General features: G+C 38.4%; 1 protein-coding gene across 10 annotated transcripts in view; it reads left to right on the top strand.

Annotated features, from left to right (window-relative positions):
- The window catches only part of SP100 (SP100 nuclear antigen), a 65,781-nt gene extending 63,764 nt beyond the window's left edge, over nucleotides 1-2,017 (top strand). For 9 of the 10 annotated variants that reach the window (XM_036997826.2, XM_036997827.2, XM_017680059.3 and 6 more), the window contains 2 exons: nucleotides 419-562; nucleotides 1,722-2,017. In XM_036997826.2, the coding sequence (XP_036853721.2) occupies nucleotides 419-562; nucleotides 1,722-1,847 (270 nt within the window). In that variant the 3' untranslated portion in view covers nucleotides 1,848-2,017. Of the gene's footprint in view, nucleotides 1-418; nucleotides 563-1,721 lie in introns of those variants that run through there. The other variant, XR_012123472.1, reaches the window with a different exon arrangement.
- The last annotated feature ends 14,541 nt before the right edge of the window (nucleotides 2,018-16,558 follow it).

The raw sequence follows: 16,558 nt of genomic DNA, 5'->3' as shown, positions 1-16,558 counted from the left end.
AGCCCTTAGTTCCAGCTGCTCTCACAAAGTACGAAAGACTGGGTGGCTTCAACAGAAAGTTATTTCTCACAGTCTTGGAGGCTGCAAGTCCAGGATCAGAGAGCCAGTATGGTCGGGTCTAGGGAGGGCCCTCTTCCAGGCTGCCAACTGCCAACTTCTCCATATCCTCACATGCAGGAATCCGGGAGAGCTCTCTGGGGTCTCTCTTTAAATGGCAGGGACCCCCCTCCCTGAGGGCTCCACCCTCATGATCTAAGTATCTCGAGAGCCTCCATCTCCTAATACCATCACATTGCAGGTTAGGTGTCCACCAGATGAATTTAGAGAGGACACTAACCTTCAGCCCATAACAGTGGGTGTCTGAACAAGTAGACGGGAACCATGCTAATAGCCTGCCCTTCGGCGCTCTTGTCAACAGAGGAGAGCAACATCTCAGGGCCCAAAGAGGCCCATGTGGTTGAACAAAATTAAGGAAAAGCTGAAGAAGAAGCTGTACCCCCAAGTGCAGGACTTTGTGAGGGACATGCGCCTCATCTTCCAGAACCACAGGACACTTTACAGGGTAAGTGGCTCACCCTGCATCCCTGCTTCCTCCAGTTAAGTCCCTTTGCCCTTCATCTTCTCAGACGAGGTAAATGTTACAATTTCCCACATCATGTGCCAAACCCCCACGAGTAAAAATTCTGGAAATATCCTAAAACCCCTGAGGTCTACTGTGGAGAAAACAATAACACACTGGACAGCGTCATTACAAACATCACCGCAGGACGTCAGAGCTCACTCACTTCTAGGCAGCTCATTTCCACCCACAGACAACAGTAGGTGGCAGGCCTGATTCCTTCCACAAGAAATGGAAGCGCATGCTTTTCTCCTGGACTCGGGCAGCACAGTATGTGCCCCAGAGGTCCCTGCCTTTGGCCTGGGCTCCTATCCTTAGTTTAGACTCCAGGAACACCCCCTGGGGGACAGGTTCTGAGGCACAGGGCACGTTTCCATGCAGGCTGCCACAGTGCCCCTGCCCTCTGGCATCCAGGCCCTCAGGAATGTGTGGACAGGGCCCTCCCCCTCACACCCAGGCGGGCATCTGCCTGCTTCCAGCTGCTCCTAGGACTGCTCTCGATGGAAAGCATGGAAAGTTTCTTACAGGCAGAACCCTTATGGCCTCGGTGCTTGTGGGGAAGATGCTCATGGACGCCTCTAGTAGCTAGACCTCCCAGGCCTCTCACTGGCTAGAAGGGCATTTTAAAGGCAACTAGTGTTCCTCTGCCCTAAGGGAACATACCAAATCAAGTCTCTCGAATTTCGAAGTCTTGAATTTCTTTACATCCATACTTCCTAGTGGTATATCCAAAGTTAACAAGAATTAGAACTTTCAAGGGGAGAGAATGAAGGAAAAAATGGACACCCATGAGTTTGTCATTGATATTTCTGTACTCATAGTGTTTCAGGTATGTGCTGTGTTTGAACATCAAATAACTAAAATTTTTTAAATTAATAAGTTCCTGACAAAGAATTAGACTGCGGTATAACACTATTTTTGCTTCTCTGTCTTCTAGAAAAAGAGAAACGATAAAGCTATCAGGGAACATAAGCCACTTTTAACCGGACTAATTCTCACTTAACATTTGGGATAGTCTAAGATGAATTCCAGATGATCTGAAACACTGGGAATCTCAATTCACGGACAATGGCTATTCTTGTTTTTCTCTTTGCTTTTTCAGAATAAAAGCAAATTCGTCATGCTGGGACGTCAGCTGGAGGTAGAATTTGAGAATAATTTCAGAAACATTTTTGCAATTCAGGAAAGAAGCAAAGATAGCCCTCCGTGCAAGCCCAGCCTTCCCTAGCGAGGCCCGTGTCTGGTCCCCTTCAGAGCCCCAGCAGCCGCCCGATAAGTGCCTGTGGTCACACGGACCCTCCTGCCCGTTGCTGTGCAAACAGCACCTCCCACTTCTTTTCCGAAATCTTTTGTTGCCATTCCTGCTCTTTGATTTTTTAAAATAAAATTTAAACCTGTCTTGTCAAGTTCTCCTTTGAATGATTTGAAGTGAAATGTACACTCCAATTTAGTAGAAAATTTTGGATCTTTCTGTAAAGGATCATATTATGCGCTTCTGTTTATCTGAAACTTTTATTAGGTTCTTAAGTATTCTCTTCTCCCTACACAGGACTTATTCATTTCTTGGTTTTTTGTTTGGTTTGGTTTTTTTTTTTTTTTTTACACTCAGGTGTTTAATTTTTGTGTGTGTGTGATTTTGAAAGTGACCTTTTTCCCAATATATTTTATTACTGATTACTGCTTGCTATAGAAAGCTACTGTTACTATACATTTTGGTCACTGATGACCTGACTGAATACCGGATAGCTTCCTTTTTGCCGCATGCCCAGTGGCGTCAGGAAGCCTGCAATGGACACATAGCATTTCTAGTTTCCAATTCACAGAATCATAACTGGTACAGCTGATGGATTTACTCTTCACTTGGGCACTAAAGCCTCTGACAATTCTTGGCTGTCCTGGGGAATGGCTCTCTGCCACCGCATCCTAGTGACCTTGCACATCTCCACATAGGCAACTGCAACTGACCTGATACAAGTTGGCAGAATGCCCTCTGATCCTCCCAGAACACAGGAGCAGGGGAGGCTTGTGAGAAGCAGCTTATGAGGCCATTTCCCACTCCCACCTTATCTTCCAGAGGCTATCATACATTTGCAAGCTGCTTCATAGAAGAGCAGTGACACTTCTCCATGCACCCTCTCTCCTGCTACAGTGATTGCGGAGTCCTTGTTTTGAGATGACAGAACCTAAAGATTGACACAGCCTGGTACATGAATTCCCTACCACCCCAGAAGGGCACCCAGATCCACTGTGGGCCTCCAGTAAGCAAGGAGTAAACTTTGTTGTGTAAGCCATTGGAATTTGAGGGCTGTTTATTGCCACAGCCTAACCTAGCAAGACCTGGCTAATACATATTGGAAACAACAGAAAAACACTTGTAGGAGTGGATGTTTAGTGTGTAGAACCAGGAGGGGCAGAATATAAGATTGGATCATGGAGACCTCACTGACATGGAACTCGTGGCTCTGTATCAAGGTGTAACATACAGGCAAGGGCACCTGTAACTGTCCTATCGATGACTGTGTTGGCTCCCAGAAGCTTGGACAAATGCGTAGCATTAGTAAATAAGGTGGACATGCCCCAGCTGCCTGGGCATAGTACTGGAGAAGGAGTCAGAAGGTTCAGTGGGGTAGGAATGTTAAAATGGGTATATTACATGAGACCAGAAAACATGGCATATATAAGCCAGGAGGACATTCCCTTTACTAAAGCAATAAGAGCACTGCGGGGGGGCTGACATTTCGGGGAGCCTCCCTGTTGCTTGTCCTTTGTAAACTGGAGCTGACAGTAGGTGGTGGTGCCAGGTAATGGAAAGTCCTGTTATAAAAGGGAATGAGAGTATTTCAGAAGGGAAATGCCAGTTAGTACCACATAACCAGCAGAGGCAAGGTGGACATAATCACAATAATGGGCAACAAAGGCAGAGGGGCAATTGGGGCGCCTTAATTCATAGGGATTTATGGCAACTCAACCACAGTGTTCCAAGAAGAAAGAAAGTTGGTGTCCACCACCACAAAAGGAAATTGAGATTACTCATCCAGTTTTTACATTCAATCTCGTAATCACTGAAAGACTACATGCCACAGGAACATATGACAAATGATCCTCAGTCTTTCCCCCAAGGGGACTGAAGCCTTTTGCCCGAGTGCCTGTGTAGTTGGAGAAGGGGAATGGCAGCTCATTCACAGGCATTGTACAGAGGGTTCAAGGTGACAACGATAAAAAGAGATCCAAAGGGCCATCATGAACATAACAATAGATTATTTTTTATTGTACATATTGCAAAATGATTGCCACAGTAAGATTAGTTAACACATCCCTTATGTCACATAATTACAAATTTGTCTGTGTGTGTGAAATGAGAATATTTAGGATCTACTCTGTTAGCAATTTTCAAGTATGTAATACAGTGTTGTTAACTATAGTCACCCTGCTGCGTATTAGGTCCTCAGATATATTCATTTATAGCTGGAAGTTTGTATCCTTTGGCTCACATCTCCCTATTTCTCCCATCCCCCAGCCCCTGGCAACCATCATTCTATTCTGTTTCTATGAGGCTTTTTTTTTTAAGATTCCACATATAAGTGAGATAATAGATTATTTGTCTTTGACTTATTTCACTTAGCATATTGCCCTTAAAGTCCACCCATGGTGTCACGAATGGCAGGAATTCCTTCTTTGTTATGGCTGAATAATATTCCATTGTATATTATACCACATTTCCTTTATCCATTCAAACACTAGGATGTTTTTATATCTTGGCTACTGTGACTAATGCTGCAATGAATATGGGGGTGCAGACATCTTTTCAAGATAGTGATTTTCTTTCTTTTAGATATATACCCAAAAGTAGGATTGCTGGACCATATGGTAGTTCTTTCTATTTTTTGAGGAACTTATGTACTATTTTCCATGTGGCTGCACTATGAAGAATATATATTCTCACCAATCATGCACAAGGGTTCTCTTTTCTCCACATTCTCACCAACACTTGTTATTTCTTGTCTTTTCTATTAATAGTCATTCTAACATATGTGAGATGATACCTCACTGTGGTTTTGATTTGCATTTCCCTGATGATTAGTGATGTTGAGCACCTTTTCATAAACCTGTTGGCCATTTGGATGTCTTCTTTGGAAAAATGTCTATTCAGTTCATATTCATTTTTTAATCAGATTGTTTTGTATTTTTTTATGTTTTTGCTATTAAGTTGTAAGTTCCTGATGTATTTTGGATAGTAACCCCTTATCTAATTTATAGTTTGTAAACATTTTTTTTCTTTGCAGAAGCTTTTTAGTTTGTATATTCATATTTATTTATTTTTGCTTTGTTGCTTGTGTTTTATGTGTCATATCCAAAAACTCATTGCCAAGCCAATGTCAAAGAGCATTTTCCCTATATTTTCTTCTAAGAGTCATCTAGTTTCAGGTCTTACATTTAAGTCTTTAATCCACTTAAAGTTAATTTTTGTGAGTAATATAAGATAGGGGTCCACTTTCATTCTTCATGTGGTTATACAGTTTTCTCAACACCATTTATTAAAGAATTATCATTTCCCCATTGAGTATTCCTGGATGTCCTATAAAATATTAGTTGACTGTATATGTGAGGGTTTCTTTCTGGGCTTTCAGTTCTGTTCCATTGGTCTATGTGTCTATTTTTATGCCAGTACCATGCTGTTTTGATTACTATAGATTTGTAGTATAGTTTAAAAACAAGAAGGGTGATGCTTCCAGCTTTGTTCTTTCTTGGGACTGCTTTGGCTGTTCATGGCCTTTTATAGTTCCATACAAATTTTAGGATTTTTCTTTTCTATTTGTGTGAAAAATTGCATTGGAATTTTGGTTGGATTGGATCTATAGATGGCTTTTGGTAGTATGGATATTTTAACAATATTAATTCATCATCCAATCCATGCACACTTATCTTTCCATTTGTTTGTGTCTTCTACAATTTCTTTTAGCAAAGTATTACTGTTTTCAGTATACAGATCTTTCACTTCCTTGGTTAAATTTATTCCTAAGTATTTTATTGTTTTGATGCTATTGTGAGTGGGCTTGTTTTCTTTATTTCTTTTTCATGTATTTCATTGTTAGTGTATAGACATGCAACTGATTTTTGTATTTTGATTTTGTATCCTGCAAGTTTACTGAATTCATTTATTAGTTCTAACATATTTTTGGTGGAGTTTTCAGAATTGTCTATGTGTAAGATCATGACATCTGAAAACAGATGCAATTTTACTTCTTCCTTTCTGATTTGGATGCCTTTATTTCTTTTTCTTGCCTGATTGCTCAGGGTAGGACTAGGTTGAATAGGAGTGGTAAGCGTGACTACCCTTGTCTTGTTCCTGATATTAGAAGAATAGTTTTCAATTAACCAGGAGACAGTATTTCTGATTTCCAATGCCTATTGATGGACATTTGGCATCTTCCTTACTGGAGCACTTCTCAGTGCCAAGTTTGAGGCTTTCTGGGGATTTTCCCTATTGACTTCCATAGAGTCATCCCTACTAACCTCTGAACAGAAAAATGAAATCCTGTGGAGGTCTTAATAGATGCCCAAAGAGCCAACACAAAAGCAAATCACAAAACAAAACTGGTTCCCAGGGATGACCTGGGAAGTCTAAGAACTTAGGAGTAGGACTATGCCCACCTGAGGCCACCCTGGAGTGACTGTCAGAGGCATCTCACCTTCACCTGTAGAGGTTAATTTTATTTCAGTGCTATCACCACAGACTCAGAAAAACTTACCTATGATGGGCAGTTCTGGTTTGTCTCACCTCTGATTTTCCTATACTTTACTGTCATTCTGCTGCTTATTCTTCCTACTTGTCTCTATACATCTCTTCTGATTCTTCTTCTGTCTCTCACCCATAATCTTGGAAGACAAGTGTTGAAGATGCCAGAGCTTCTAGTACCCTAAGTCTCTGAATGATTATGAGGGGCACAGCCGCCCTATCCTCTCTCCCAATACCCACCCTCCCGCTCAGTGCCTGCAGTACTGTAGATTGGTCCCATGAGCAAGAAAAGCTTCCTCTTTCATCAGTTACAAATGTTCAGGGTCTATTTCATATAACAGATAGCCCACATAACTAATAAAAAGGATTATCTAGACTCTTTAAATTTTATTACCTTACTTTTTAAATGACCTAGCAAATAATCAGACTCATTGTTTCATAGAAATTTTTTTGAAGACTCATTTGTATACTAAGAATTCTAATTTGCACATATCTCTTTCCTAACAAGTATGTTCAGAGAAGAAGTGTTTCCAATCTCCACGGCTTCTATAAAGCAAGGAGAGGAAAACAGTAATTTGTACATTGAAAAGCGGTAAATCTTGACATTTCACAAAAGTCACAGGATTGAGATGTGTTATCATTTTTCTCTCTGCCTTTCTAAGGAAAATAGACTGCTATCGGACTGAGATCTGGAAATCAAGGATGGGAATTCTAGCTCTTCTTTTAATTCCCTATTCGGCATTATGAAAAGATGAGAAAAAGGGAGAGAGCCTCAAATATTTATGTGCTTTGGTTCCCTCATGCATAAAACAGGGCTATCAACATCTATTCTGCCTTACATCTCATGATTGTTGTAAAGTTAAAATGAGCTTTTTTTTAAAGACCTTTGGTAAATCACTACATACTCAATGACTTAGGAAAAGTAGAAATTGGCTCAGTCTGAGAAAGCAAAAATCTGCCCTGCTGTTCATGAAGCTGAAGTAATTGGCACAAAGAAAGCCAGCTGCAAAGTTAATAGAAAACATATCTCCTAAGAAACTGCTGCAGTTGTAAAGTGTCATAACAACACTTCTTTGAATGACAACTGCTTTCTTACTCAGTAAGAAACTTTGTCAAAATTCACACACTATCAGAAACTTACTGTTTGAAATGATATTAGTAAGAATAAAGCATCTAACTCTTGCTTGGACAGTCTAAGTTATTTTGATAAAGAGAAAGAATTTTTATTCCCAATCCAAATACAGAACTTCCAATATGGGATTTCTGAATACAACATTCCACATTTTTTTAACTTTGTCATTTCCTAGCAATAGGACCCAGGGTCCATTTCACAACCAGACCTGATCTTGACCTCTTTACTCACTGCTGTCTTGCTTTAAACTTATAAATCAAATCACTGCTTCCTGTATATTTTACTTAAACTTCACCCTTTCCCAAAACCTATAGTAACTCTATCTGTGTCTTTGTATACAAACGAATACACATTTGTTTGTATCTCTATCTGAGCTTTGTCCCATGTTCCTCTGGTGTTTGTTCCTCTCCCTTGTTGCAATGAGTCAATAAATCTGACTATTGGACTACAGGCTTGTTTGCCCCTGATAATCTTACACTGATTAAGTCAGGGAAACTCACTGGAAGACATCCATAAAAATCTAAAACTCTATTTTGCCAGTAGCTGTTTGAATACGTTCTTTTTAAAGACAGAGAGCAGGACTTTGAGCTTTCCATGTTTGGACCAAATGATAATAACATTATTACCACAAGTGCAATACTTAACTTTCTGTGTTCCACAAAAGATGAAGTGGAAAAGAAAGTGGAAATCACTATAAAGTCTAGACTTCAGTGTTAAGAGGCATGACAATAGATAATCAAAAAGATCTCAATTTTATGAGCATATTTCTACATTGAGAGAGCACATCTCAATCAACAGTATCCATACTGTGGCATGATATATTCAATGCAATGAAACAGAAGGGCCTCCAACCAAGAACACTCAACCCAGCAAGATTATCATTTAAATTTGAAGGAGGGATTAAACAATTCCAAGATAAGCAAAAGTTGAGAGAATTTACCACCCACAAATCATCTTTACAGTGTATTTTAAAGGGACTGCTCTAGATGGAAGTGCTCCTAAGGCAAAATAGCTGTCACCAGAGAAAATAAAATGACAGTAAATGAAGCAGACCAATTAATTACTAAACAAATGCAAAATTAAATTGACTACTCACAAAGTTAGTCAAGGGATATACAAAGAGTACAGAATGTGACACCTAATATATAAAGAGTGGAGGAGAAAGAGGAAGGGGGTAAAAACCTTTAGATTGTGTTTGAAATGGCATAACAAGTGAGTTAAGACAGACTGTTAGATAGTTTGGAAGCTGCCCTTGAACCTTTGGTAACCACAAATCTAAAGCCTACAATGGCAATAAGTACCTATCTATTGATAATTACCCTAAATGTAGATGGACTGAATGCACCAATCAAAAGATACAGAGTTATAGAATGGATATAAAAACAAGATCCATTTATATACTGCCTATAAGAGACTCACTTCAAACCCAAAAACATACACAAACTTAAAGTCAAGGGATGGAAAAGATATTTCAAGCAAATAATAGGGAGAAAAAAAGCAGGTGTTGCAGTACTTACATAAGACAAAACAGATTTCAAAACAAAGAAAGTAACAAGAGACAAAGAACAACATTAGATACTGATAAAGGGCTCAGTCCATCAGGAGAATATAACCATTATAAATATCTATGCACCCAATACAGGAGTACCTAAATATGTGAAACAAATACTAACCGAATTAAAGGGGGAAATACACTGTAGTGCATTCATTTTAGGAGATTTCCACACAATGCTCACTCCAAAAGACAGATCAACCAAACAGAAAATACTTAAGGAGACAGGCACTGAACAATGTATTAGAACAGATGGACCTAACAGACATCTAGAGAACACTCTACCCAAAAGCAACAGGATACACATTCCTCTCAAGTATACATGACACATTTTCCAGAATAGATCACATACTAGGCCACAAAAAGAGCATCAGTAAATTCAAAAAGATTGAAATTGTCCCAGCCAACTTCTTAGACCACAAAGGTATGAAACTAGAAATAAATTATGCAAACAAAACAAAAAAGCCCACAAACACATGGAGGCTTAACAATATGCTTCTAAGTAATCAATGGATCAATGAGCAAATAAAAATGGAGATCAAGCAATATATGGAGACAAAGGAAAACAGCAACTCAATGGCCCCAAAACCTGTGGGACACAAAAAAGGCCATTCTAAGAGGGAAGTATATTGCAATACAGGCTTACCTCAAGAAAGAAGAACAATCCCAATGAACAGTCTAAAATTCACAATTAATGAAACTATAAAAAGAAGAACAAATAAGGCCCAAACTCAGTAGAAGGAAGGAGAGACATAATAAAGATCAGAGCAGAAATAAATAAAGTTGAAAAGAATAAAACAATAGAAAAAAATCAGTGAAACTAGGAGCTGGTTCTTCAAGAAAATGAAGAAAATAGATAAACCCCTAGCCAGACTTATCAAGAAAAAAAGAGTGTACGCACATAAACAGAATCAGACATGAGAAAGCAAAAATCACTATGGACACCACTGAAATACAAAAAATTATTAGAGAATACTATGAAAAATGATGTGCTAACAAATAGGATAATAGAAGAAATGGACAGCTTTCTAAAAAATATAACCTTTCAAGACTGACCCAGTAAGAAACAGAAAATCTGAACAGACCAATTACCAGCAACAAAGTTGAGTTGGTAATCAAAAAACTACCTAAGAACAAAACCCCTGAACCTGATCGCTTCACCTCTGAATTTTATCAAACATTTAGAGAAGATTTAATACCCATCCTCCTTAAAGTTTTCCAAAGCTTAGAAAAGGAGGGATTACTTTCAAACACATTCTATGAGGCCAGCATCACCCTAATACCAAAACGTGACAAAGACACCACAGAAAAAGAAAATGCAGACTAATCTGATGAACACAGATGCAAAAATCCTCAACAAAATATAAGCAAATTAAATTCAGAAATATATCAAAAAGATCATACATCATGATCAAGTGGGATTTATTCTAGGGATGCAAGGATGGTACAATATTCGAAAATCCATCAACATCATCCACCACATCAACAAAGAAGGACAAAAATCACATAATCATCTCCATAGATGCTGAAAAAGCACTTGACAAAATTCAACATCCATTCATGATAAAAACTCTCAACAAAATGGGTATAGAGGGCAAGTACCTTAACATAATAAAGGCCATATATGATAAACCCACAGCCAACATCATACTTAACAGTGAGAAGATGAAATCTTTTCCTTTAAGTTTGGGAACAAGACAAGAATGTCCACCTTCCCCACTTTTATTCAACATAATACTGGAGGTCCTAGTCATGGCAATCAGACAACACAAAGAAATACAAAACATCCAGATTGGTAAGAAAGAAGTTAAACTGTCACTGTTTGCAGATGACATGATATTGTACATTAAAAACCCTAAAGAATCCATTCTAAAACTATTAAAACTAATATCTGAATTCAGCAAAATTTTAGGATACAAAATTAATACACAGAAATCTACTGCATTGTTATAAACTTATGAACTAGCAAAACAAGAAATCAGGAAAACAATTCCATTTACAATTGCATCAAAAAGAATAAAAATACCTAGAAATAAACCTAACCAAGGAGGTAAAAGACCTATACTCTGACAACTACAAGATGCTCATGAAATAAATTTAAAAAGACACCAATAAATGGAAATACATTCCATGCTCATGGATAGGAAGAATTAATATTGTCAAAATGACCATCTTGCCTAAAGCAATCAACATATTCAGTGCAATGCCTATTACAATACAAATAGCATTCTTCAGAAAACTAGAACAAATAGTTCTAAAATTCATATGGAACCACAAAGACCCCAAATAGCCAAAGCAATCCTGAGAAGGAAGAATAAAGCAGGGGGGATTACATTCCCCAATTTCAAGCTCTACTACAAAGCCACAGTAATCAAAACAATTTGGTACTGGCACAAGAACAGATCCACAGACCAATGGAACAGACTAGAGGGCCCAGATATAAACCCAACTATATATGGTCAATTAATATACAATAAAGCAGCCATGGACATACAATGGGGAAATGACAGCCTCTTCAACAAATGGTGTTGGCAAAACTGGACAGCTACATGCAAGAGAATGAAACTGGATTATTGTCTAACCCCATACACAAAAGTAAACTCGAAATGGATCAAAGACCTGAATGTAAGTCATGAGACCATAAAACTCTTAGAAGATAACATAGGCAAAAATGTCCTGAATATAAACATGAGCAACTTTTTTCTGAACGCATCTCCTCGAGCAAGGGAAACAAAAGCAAAAAATGAACACATGGGACTACATCAAACTAAAAAGCTTCTGTACAGTAAAGGTCACCATCAACAGAACAAAAAGGCTTCCTACAGTATGAGAGAATATATTTGTAAATGAAATATCCAACAAGGAGTTAACATCAAAAATATATAAAGAACTCACACACCTCAACACCCAAAACACAAATAACCCGATTAAAAAATGGGCAGAGAATATGAACAGACAATTCTCCAAAGAAGAAATTCAGATGGCCAGCAGGCACATGAAAAGATGCTCCACATCACCAATTATCAGGGAAATGCAAATTAAAACCACAATGAGATATCACCTCACACCAGTAAGGATGGCCAGCATCAAAAAACTAAGAACAACAAATGCTGGCAAGGATGTGGAGAAAGGGGAACCCTCCTACACTGCTGGTGGGAATGTAAGCTAATTCAACCATTGTGGAAAGCAATACGGAGGTTCCTCAAAAAACTAAAAATAGAAATGCCATTTGACCCAGGAATTCCACTCCTAGGAATTTAAACAAAGAATATAATTTCTCAGATTCAAAAAGACATATGCACCCCTATGTTTATTGCAGCACTTTTTACAATAGCTAAGACATGGAAGAAACCTAAGTGTCCATCAGTAGATGAATGGATAAAGAAGATGTGGTACTTATACACAATGGAATACTACTCAGCCATAAGAAAGAAACAAATTCTACAATTTCAACAACATGGATGGAGCTGGAGGATATTAGGCTCAGTGAAATTAGCCAGGTGGAGAAAGACAAATACCAAATGATTTCCCTCATTTGTGGAGTACAACAATGAAGCAAAACTGAAGGAACAAAACAGCAACAGACTCACAGACTCCAAGAAGGGACCAGCGGTTACCAAAGGGGAAGGATGGGGGAGGGTGTTGGGGAGGGAGGGAGAAGGGGATTCAGGGGTATTATGATTGGCACACATGGTGTGGGGGGGATCAGGGGGAAGACAGTGTAGCACAGAGAAGGCAAATAGTGACTCTGTGGCATCTTACTACACTGATGGGCAGTGACTACAATGGGGTAGGGGGGAGGACATGATAACAAGGCTGAATGTGGTGACCACATTGTCTTTTCATGTGAAACCTTCATAAGAGTGTATATCAGTAATACCTTAATAAAAGAAGAGAAAACAACAAGGTAGAAATTTGATTTATAACAGCACAAATTCCCTTGGGTTTCATTTGGCATAAGTGGATATTATAATGGAATATAATTCTAATTCTCTTAATTATTTTAATTTTGTTTTATTGTATAAATTGCTATACATATGCAAAGCATATCAGTTTCAATGAGACATAGCATCATTACCATCCACCCTTCCTCTAACATGTCCTACAGAAGAGAAGGGCTTCGATCAGAAGTGGCTTTAGTGATGTCTGTTGCCCTGTTACCCTTGACCTTTCAGAATGATTAACTAACTTAGAAGGATCTTCCCTTGAAAATCCTAAAAGGGTTATCAACCAGTTAGTGATACACTACACTCTGAAGCCAGAATACCAAACATAAATTAATGTGGGGCTTAGTACCATGGGAGATATAATAAACTTCACTTACATTGTAGGTTTTCTCAGTGGTGAAGGAACAATCTCTGAGGCTCTCAGGGAAAGGGAACAGCTTTGTGGTTGCATTTGTCATCTCTACCTTATTTTCCTTGAAGTGATTCAAAAAGGCCTCATGGAAAATATTCTCCTTATTCTGGTCTATTGAAAACATCCTAAGAGTAAAAGTAAAATGAGAAAATAAACATGGATGTTACCAATCATACACAAACTCTTCCAATGAATAAAGAAAAAAGGAACACACTCCAACTTGCTATAGGAGGACAAAATAATCCTGATACCGAACCTTGACAAAGATGTTACCAAAATGAAAAGTCCTGGTCAATATTTCTCACAGATGGGAGAGTTCCTGCAAACATTAGCAAATCAAATCTAGCAATAGGTAAAAAGAATTATATATCATTTCTAAGTGGGACTTTTTCTAGGAATACAAGAGTTCTTTAACATTCAAAAATCAAGGAATGTATATCACCACATTGGCAAAATAGAGGAGAAAACCATATAATAATCTCAGTACATCCAGAAAAGGACTCCATAAAATTCAACATGTGCTCATTTTTTAAACTCTCAGAAAATTAAGAGTAGAAAGTAACTTTCTTAGTCTAATAAAGTGTATATACCAAACAACAAAGACAATTATGCCTAACATCATACTTAAAAGTGAAACATTAAGTACTTTCTCACTCAACTTGAGAACAAGACAAAGATGTCCTCTGTCATGATTGCTATTAAACATTTACTGGAAATCCTAGCCAATGCAATAGGCAAGGAAAACAAAACTTTTAAATAAACTTAAAAAGAAATACATACAGCTACCATTATTTATAGGTGCTTGTAAACTTAGATAATCTAAAAGAAGTTATAGACAAACTATTAGTGAATTAATAATTTAGCAAGGTAACTAGGTTCAAAATCAATATGCAAAAATCAATTGTATTTCTATATACATACAACAAAGTTGAAAAAATAGAAGACAATACCATTTCCAAAAGCTTTAAAAACTGTCGATAAAAAAGATAAATCTAGCAAAAGATGTGCAAGAACACTAACTGAAAAAATCACAAAACATTTGCTATAAATTTGAGAGAATTCAAGAAGCTAAAATAAACGGTAACGCATACCACGTTTATGGATTGAACACTAAATCCTGCTGAGATGCACAGTCTCTCCAGTGATCTACAGATCCAACAAAATGTCAATAAAACTCAAGTAGTGGCAGACAATATGCCTCCCTGCTCAGTGCTCCAGACACTACCATTATTGCCACCATCACCGATCACCACTAACAAGAGAGAAAAAAATGTCCCAAGCAGGGTTCCTCTCCAAGGGCCTCTTTTTGGACTCCTTCCTGTATCGGCATGCCCTGGAATCTGAGGAGACTCTGGCATGATCTATCTCATAAGTACTGTCCATCACGAGGCTTCCCCCGACTGGTGACAACACCTATGACGTGGCCGACTTTTATCAGGATGAGATGGAATTGAGATGGATGTTACTCCACACTGCCAAGCTGCCCGGGATGGCTGTGTACATCTCGGCTTTTATCTACAACAAACAGACATGAGGGGTGTTTTTAGAAGGCTTATCACTGGTCTCACTAACCTCGGGAAGACTATTAGCTTCCTGGCCCTTAGGAACAGGATGCTCTCCCCCAACCACAGTGGGAACTGGTGCTGTTGGTGGTTCTGCTGCTCAGCTGGGGGCTCCGCCTCCTCCAGTGACTTCCGCTGCTGGTCGGTGAGAGACCAGGGCCAGCCTGGCGGTGGCTCTTTAGTTTTTGCTGTCCTTTTAACTGTTTTCTGAATTCTTTTAACTCTGAGTGCCAGGACACTACTGAGGGGTCATAATAGTGTTTTCTTGATTTTTGTAAGAGAAATTAAATCATTATACCTCTGGAGATTTTACTAGACAACTGCCAGAGCTGAGGTCTGGCTGGGCTTGCTCTGCTCCTGACCCCTGACCTCTCTGTGGGGTCAAATATCCATCAATAGTAGAATGGGTAAATAAATCATAGCATACTCATTCAATAGAGTATCTCACAAGAGTAAAAAAAGAAAAAAACTAAGACTTTGCATTGAGTGATAAAAAGCCAGCCCACAAGAGTGCATACCACATAATTCCATTTATGTGAAACTCAATAAAAGGCAAAGCTAAACCATAGTGATAGAGGTCAGAATAGTAGTTACCTGGTGGGGTGTGGCTTTGACTTGGACAGGGCATAGGGGCCAAGTGCAGCAGGGAAATGTTATCTGTCTTGATCTGGGTGGCAGTTTACCAAGAATATTCATATGAAAAGAAGTAGTGGATTATATCCTAGATGTATGTAACTGCATATATGATGTATCTCAATAACAAAAATTAACAATCAGCAAAATCTTTGGCTCTGGTTTCTGAGACCCCAGTAATGTCCTGAGCTAAGGGCTTATTGCTCCCAACATAGAGCATGTCCCACCTCAGTGGTTGCTGCCCCCTGAGACATCTGAAAATGACTGGCCCTAGAAATTCTTCCTGCTTTCGCTGAGATTTCGTGGTGGTGTGCAAGAGCTTCCATTTTCTTTGACTTTTCCTTAAGTGCATGACTGAGCCAGTGATACATGTCTCTGCAAATTGGACCTGAAATTGCTATTATTTCTTCCAACATTTTATTATGAAAATGTTAATATAATCAGAAACAACAGAAGGGTTGACAAAATTATACATCCAGCTTTTACAATTAATATTTTACTATAATTGCTTTATCACCTATTTATCCATTAATCCATCTCTTTATCCATCTGTCAATTAATTTTGATCTTTATTATGCTTTTCAAAGTAAGTCACAGCCAGGACACTTTACCCGTAAGCACTTCAGTGTACGTGTCATTAACTAGACTTCAGTAGGTATTTATGCTTTTTTAGGTAAAATATGCATACAGTTAAACACATAACCTTAAGTGTATCATTCAGAAATTTCTTTCTTGCCCTTTCCAGTCAATCATGCCAATCCCAGGATCAACAACTATTCTGATTTTTTTTTTGTCTGTTCTAAAATGTCATATAAATGTACTCATTTTGTCTGCTTTCTCCCAGGCAGTACAGTAAGTCTAAGATTCACCTATGAGGTTGTATGTATCAGTAATACATTTCTTTTAACTGCTGAATCATTGTTTGCACATATCATGAGTTTTTATCCATTCACCTGTTGATAAT

Source organism: Manis javanica, chromosome 12 (assembly GCF_040802235.1).
Source record: "Manis javanica isolate MJ-LG chromosome 12, MJ_LKY, whole genome shotgun sequence".
NCBI lineage: Eukaryota > Metazoa > Chordata > Mammalia > Pholidota > Manidae > Manis > Manis javanica.
This window is presented reverse-complemented; position numbering and strand designations above follow the sequence as displayed.